The 7,339-nt window shown below is 35.4% G+C and overlaps 1 protein-coding gene across 1 annotated transcript in view; it reads left to right on the top strand.

Annotated features, from left to right (window-relative positions):
- ZSWIM2 (zinc finger SWIM-type containing 2) overlaps positions 1-7,059 on the top strand; it is a 34,125-nt gene extending 27,066 nt beyond the window's left edge. The window contains exons 8-9 of the mRNA XM_059168659.1: positions 4,532-4,685; positions 5,630-7,059. Coding sequence (XP_059024642.1) covers positions 4,532-4,685; positions 5,630-6,442 — 967 coding nt within the window. The 3' untranslated portion in view covers positions 6,443-7,059. The remainder of the gene's footprint in view (positions 1-4,531; positions 4,686-5,629) is intronic.
- Positions 7,060-7,339: the final 280 nt, after the last annotated feature.

The following is a 7,339-nucleotide window of genomic DNA, read 5'->3' on the forward strand; positions in this document are numbered from 1 at the left end:
CTCTATATCACTACTTTTTGCTATTTTAATTACTATGTGTCTTGATGTGGACCTCTTTCAGTTGATTTTGTTGGGGATTCTCTGTGCCTCCTGGATCTGGTTTTCTGTTTCCTTCCCCATATTCAGGAAGTTTTCAGCTCTTATTTCTTCAAATAAATTTTCTGCCCTCTTTTCTCTCTCTTCTTTCTCCTGTTAAGGTTGATTGCTTTCTATTACTCTGTCCTCTGGGTCACTGACCTATTCTTCTGCTTCCTCCAGTCTATTTATTCTCTCTCATGTGTTTTTAATTTCAGCTATTGAATTCTTCATCTCTGTTTGTGCTTTCTATCTCTTTGTTGGCAGTTCTCACTCAAGTCGTTCACTCTTTTCTCAAGTCCAGTGGTATATTTATTACTTTAAATTATCAGGCATATTGCTTATCTCCATTTCATTTAGTTCTCTTGCTATGGTTTTCTGTTCTTTCACTTGGGGCATATTCCTTTATCTTCTCATTTTGTCTAACTCTATGTGTCTGTTTCTAAGTGTTACGAAAGTCAACTGTGTCTCCTATGTTAAAAGTAGTAGCCTTATGAAAAAGAAGTTATGTGGTTCCCTGTAGTGCAATGTCCCCTGGTCACCAAAATGTGGCACTTCAGGGATATCTCCTATGTGATTATGTGTGCCCTATGTTGTGGCTGAGTTGAATTTGTTTTCAGTCCAGTCACCTGCAATGGTTTGTCTGTTATGGGCAGGGTTTGTCCCTGTGTTATTAGTGGGCTAGTCTGGGGCTCTCTTGGGCTTGAGTTGAGTGAGACCAAACTTTTGCCATAATTGCATAACAATAAACTACAAAGTATTTTCCATGTATTACCTCCTGGGAGGCTTTTGTTGTTGGGCACAGGTTTGCCCCAGCCCACTGCTGGGGCCTAGTAAAATTGGTGTGTATGGTTATCTTCCCCTCTCACTGGGGCAGGAATCACTTTGGAGTTACGTCATCCTCTCTCAGGGGTGCTTGTACCCTGCCAGGCTTGAGGCCCCTCTTTGGACAAACTCTTGCCAAGGGCAAAGAGCTTGTTGGAGGAGGTGCATCCCCAGAGAACACAGGGACAGGGTGCTGCTGTTAGCAGTGTAGATGGAGAGTGTTAATACTGTATGGGTTCCAACACACATCTATGTGTTTAGCTGGGAGGTAGGGGAGGGAAATGCTGCCTACCAGCTATTTGGTTCTTGGAGTAATCTCACAGAGATCCCTGCCTCTCCAGCACATACTCTGATATTAGTGAATACATCTTCTTCCTGTATATCCCAGTTTTTGAAATTGTCATTTCTATGCTGATCTTAATGGTACTGTTGGTTTTGCTCTCTCTTTTAGGGTGGGGACTCAGTTTCTTTCCGCCTCTGTCTCTCCCAAAACCAAGCCTGCTGATTTTTAAAGTTCCAGTTGATGGAACATTCAACTCTTGATGTTGGCTAAGGTCATGACCTCAGGGTCCTGAGATCAAGCCCTGTGTTGGGTTCCATGCTCAGTATGGTCTGCTTGAGATTCTCTCTCTCTTCCTTCTTCTCTCCTTCTGCTCTTCCCCCTACTCACTTTCTCTCTCTCTGGAAAAGGTAAATAAATCTTTAAGAGAAAGACTGTTGACAAATTTTGAAGGAAGATCTTCTGTGAGTAAAATGAAATCAAACAGCATCACATGTTACAGAAAAGAAGTGTTATTTGATGGGGTAGACTTCATTATTATCTTATTTCAAGAAATTGCCACAGCCATCCAAACCTTCAATAACCAGTACCCTGATCAGTCTTCAGTCATTAACATTGAGGCAAGATCAATAAAATATTATAACTCACTTAAAACTCAAATAATATTCGCATTTTTTTTTATTTCTATTTCTTTTATTAATTTCTATAAGTGGGATTAAATGTCTTTTTACATACTTAAGGCTCATTTGTATTTCATTTACCTGAACTATGTTCATATTCTTTGCCCAATTTTCTACCATTTTGTTGGTCTCAGTTTATACAGAGAGGAGAGAGAACAGAATGAGAAAGAGGGAGAGAGAGACAGAGGCAGAGAGAGGGAGAGAAGGAGAGAGTTGGGGAAAGAGAAAGAGGAGGTAAGCATCTTGCCTACCTAGCTCCAATATAGCTTTCTTTCTGTATGTCATTTGACTCTGTTCAGGTATGACAAGCTGAATATGCAGAACACTTTTCTTTTTTTTTAAACTAGGCTCCATGCCCAGTGTGGAGCCCAATGCGGGGCTTGAACTCACAACCCTGAGATCAAGACCTGAGCATAGATCAAGAATGAGATGGTTAACCAACTGAGCCACCCAAGTGCCCCCAGAATACTTTTTAAAAAATATAGCTGAATACATAATCTTTTCTTTTATGGTTTCTCAATTTTGAGTCACACAGGTAGAGTCCTTCTCCACTCCAAATTATCTCAAATGATTTCTAGGCACTTCAGAGTTTGAGAACCATGCTCAGACATCTGCCTCTCCCACTAGAATGTAAGGTCCCCAGACTGGGGCAAGAACTAAGGCATCTATGTCCCTAGCAGTCCATAGTGCCTGGCATAGCATAAATGCTCAAGAAAATGCTTGTTGAATAAGGAAATCCCAGCGGTTCAACACCGTGCTCTCCTAAGGACTGTGAAGAATCCTCAGGCTCATGGAGCCATCCTCCACCCCAAGGCAGATGATCTTTGGTTTTAGCTTGCAGTTACTTTTTTTTTTTTCTTCTTCTTTTTTTTTTTTTTTTTTTTTTTATTTTTTATAAACATATATTTTTTATATACATATATTTTTATCCCCAGGTCTGTGAATCACCAGGTTTACACACTTCACAGCACTCACCAAATCACATACCCTCCCCAATGTCGATAATCCCACCCCCTTCTCCCCAACCCCCTCCCCCCGGCAACCCTCAGTTTGTTTTGTGAGATTAAGAGTCACTTATGGTTTGTCTCCCTCCCAATCCCATCTTGTTTCATTTATTCTTCTACCCACTTAAGCCTCCATGTTGCATCACCACTTCCTCATATCAGGGAGATCATATGATAGTTGTCTTTCTCTGCTTGACTTATTTCGCTAAGCATGATACGCTCTAGTTCCATCCATGTTGTTGCAAATGGCAAGATTTCATTTCTTTTGATGGCTGCATAGTATTCCATTGTGTATATATACCACATCTTCTTGATCCATTCATCTGTTGATGGACATCTAGGTTCTTTCCATAGTTTGGCTATTGTGGACATTGCTGCTATAAACATTCGGGTGCATGTGTCCCTTTGGATCACTACATTTGTATCTTTAGGGTAAATACCCAATAGTGCAATTGCTGGGTCATAGGGCAGTTCTATTTTCAACATTTTGAGGAACCTCCATGCTGTTTTCCAGAGTGGCTGCACCAGCTTGCATTCCCACCAACAGTGTAGGAGGGTTCCCCTTTCTCCGCATCCTCGCCAGCATCTGTCATTTCCTGACTTGTTGATTTTAGCCATTCTGACTGGTGTGAGGTGATATCTCATTGTGGTTTTGATTTGTATTTCCCTGATGCCAAGTGATATGGAGCACTTTTTCATGTGTCTGTTGGCCATCTGGATGTCTTCTTTGCAGATATTCGCATTTTTTAACAGTAAATCATCTTTAGTTTAAGTATGTACATTAATTTTTCAGACATAATGTTATTGCACACTTAATAGACTATAGTATAATGTAAATATAACTTTTATTCACACTGGGAAACCAAAAAATTCGTTTGACTTACTTTCTGGTGATGGTCTGGAACCAAGCCCACAATATCTCTGAGGTATTTCTGTACTTGAACTTTGTTCTGAATGACTTTTAAATAATAGGAATATGTCTAATCTTTAACCAAGTTTTGTTTTTAAATACTTGTTTCATCTGTTTTGTCAGTCATTAATAGCATAAAATACATTTAATTTACATTAATCTTAGTTTTGTTGGTTGGTACTTCTGGAAAAAAAATAAAATTGGTACATTCAGAATCAAAACATGGTCTAAGAATACTAAAGTAGTAAGCATATACCCCAAGGGAAAGTAAGTTTCCTCTTAGATTCTCATCTAGCAATTTATCACAGTAACCTGGAATATTTAATGTGGCTTACCATGCACCTTACTCCCTACTAGATGGCATCATAAATTGGGCTGTATTTTTCTAAACACAAAGAGTAAGTGTTGGCCCAGACTGAAATAATTTGAGTATATGGTTCTCATTAAAATTTTGTTCTTATTTCATAGACATTAAAAAATGCAAATCAAAAAATTTTAGGTCAGTGTTTTTGTTTGAAATGACTAAGTTTTGTTATTTATGAAGTTGATGTTGAAATTGGGGCCATCTTGTTCAGCATTAATATATAAATATAGATTTATTTGACTTCATAATGTATGACATTTCTTACCTTTAGTTCATGAAAATATTGGATTCATTCACATTATTTATATGGAGTTTATTTACCTGTGTCATTGATTACTTCCTGATCTATAATCACATATGAATATTCATGTCTTTCTGCTAATTTTCATTCAGCCAAGTTTACACACCAAAACAAGTGGTGAAGTCACTGCCTCTCTTACTGATTACAAAGAATAGTAAGCTGCTTGCTCCAGGCTATCAATGTCGACTTTGTCTGAAGGCATTTCATCCGGGTCAACATACAAGATTGCTACCATGTACTCATAAGGTAGATGTTGCATCATTTTGGTCTGACTTTCCTCATAAGGCCAGTGTTTACATATGAATTGGCAATTTAAGTCTCTCCTTTCACTCGTTAGTTGTATTATGTGCAGAAATGTTCATATTGAACAGTATGTGTGAAAGAGCTGCAGTGGAGACTATAAAGGCGGCTCTGTCCCTTGTGGATGGATTTCTACTGATTAGGACTCATTTCTGCTATATGGTATTTAGATAAGATAAAATAACTCTTCAAGTTAGATTATTTTATCTACTTTATCTACTTTCATTACCCATATAAAGAAAAATCTTATAGAATAAAGTGTTTTTGTGATTCTTTGGATGAAACAGAAATGTTTAAGTTGACATAGTCAATTATTTCAAATGAATTCACTGAAATTAAAGTCTAACATTGTTCTATCATATATATAGTTGGTAACCAGTTTTCTATGAAATAGTTACTTTAAATAAATATTTATACCTTTAGAGTCACCTTTACTTAAAATGTCTGATAGTTTGTTTTCTTCCTAAGAATGTGATTTGTTATTTTATATTTTATACCTTATCATCATTAGATCCATTTCCAACTCTAGTTGTTTATGACCTATTTATTATTTATTAGCTTAATTATTTAATACATTTTGTAAATTTCATTCATTATAAAGAAACAGTAAAATTAATGGTCTAATAAGTAGTGGGATTTAACAATATTACAGAAATGTTATCCATAGAAGCCTTTCCATTTTAATGTTGAAAATGGAGATCAGTCCCATAACCCATTCATTTTCTTCTTTAAAATAGTTCCATAAAACTTTATAAATTATAATTATCTTCCATTCTTGCTAAATAGTTTTTAATAGTAACACAATAATGAAACTAGGAAAAACTTAGGTAGTTATACATTATAAACAAGATAATTATATCTCTAATTTTATCTCTCACCTTTTTTTTAAGTTTCATAGGAAATGTATCGACAGTTGGTTATTCTACAAGTGCAATTCATGCCCTATTGATGGACAAGTTATATATAACCCTTTAATCTGGAAAGATAAAGCAGTAAGTGGACACACGCATCCATCGGTTTCAAATACAAACATCACTCATCTGTCAAAACAGGAAGAACTGGAACTTTTTATTCCTGGTACTGGATTAGTAATTAAACGAAATAGACTTAGAATTTTACCTAGAATAACCCAACATAATTCTGAGAAGTTTAATACACCTGAAAGTCCAACAGATACCCATCAGGATATAGCAATAGATGATCTATTCTCTAACAAGTTAGATGATTCAAACTTAAGAAAATTAATCTATGAATATAAAATTAGCCAACATTTCCCCAGGTATCTTCAAGATTTACCAACTGGACCCTTTGGAAAAATGTCATCTCAAACATTTCTTCCTGCTATTGCTGACAAGAATAATATGTGTCCTACTGGAATGGAAACCCCACATATCAATGAAAAATACCACACTTGTCAAAGCCAGAAGATGGCAAAAGACTGTAAACATATTAACCACAATCCAAAGAAGACTTCTGGTGCTAGAATGAGAGAAGACAAGAAGAGATTAGATACTTTACTTCCAGAAGATTTAAATCTTATTACCAATTGGGGTACAACTAAAATTAGTTTATCTAAAAGATATAATAACTGTATGGGTAAAATTAGACAAAAATATAGTAATCTGTCAAGAAGGCCTGAATCTCATCCTTTAAATATAAAAAGTCCTGAGCTATCTTTCATATTAGAAGGAGTTCAGTTATGAAGATGTATTTTTTATTAACATCAGAAAATATTTGGATATTTAACATAAAAATGTTTTATTTGTAGAACATAAACACTATACTCTTGACAAATGTTGATAGAATTGTCATCATTTTGCCTGCTTGTCTATGAATGACTAACTACTCTTAAAAGAAATGACCCCATTCTTTATAAGACTTAAAGCATTTGATAAATATGTTCAGAATGTTATTATGAATAAGTTTTAGAAATTTTATTTCATACTGATTAAAATAATTATTTTTACTTAAAGAAATAGATTTTCTTTGCTTTAAGCCACTGTTTTTAAACATTCCATTTATAACATGTAACATGGAGAGATTCTTTCCAGGACCTTGAATATTTTTTGCATTTTCTTACACTAATATTTACCACAAACCTATGGGAAAATCCAGATGGTGGTTATCTTGTTCACTTCATTTCTTTAAAGTTATTTCTTATACATGAAATGAAAAGTAAATATCCTTACAATGCTATAAGTTATGCCACATTTAGAATGATTTCACTGATGTCAAGAAACTTATAAGTACTATCAAATTCTACTATTTCTACTATTTTTGAAGACTGTATAAAATTACTTAATCCTCCCATTAAAATATATTTCAGGGAAAGAACCCTGTGTCTTATTCACTGCTGTACACTTAACATACAGTGCTTGACAAACATGGGTGTTCTATATTTGCTGAACTACCGAAGACATGTGGCCACATAGGAGGCAAACAAATCAAACAAACAAATGTGGTATTAGAAAACCAAGGAAAGAAAATGTAGTCAGTTTTTAGCACTTGATCAGGTAAGATCAAAACTGAAGAATGCAATTTTGCTTAAGCAATAAGGAAAATATTAGTGGCCGTAGCTAGGAGAGTTTAGTGGAGTAGTA

Source organism: Mustela lutreola, chromosome 3 (genome assembly GCF_030435805.1).
Source record: "Mustela lutreola isolate mMusLut2 chromosome 3, mMusLut2.pri, whole genome shotgun sequence".
NCBI lineage: Eukaryota > Metazoa > Chordata > Mammalia > Carnivora > Mustelidae > Mustela > Mustela lutreola.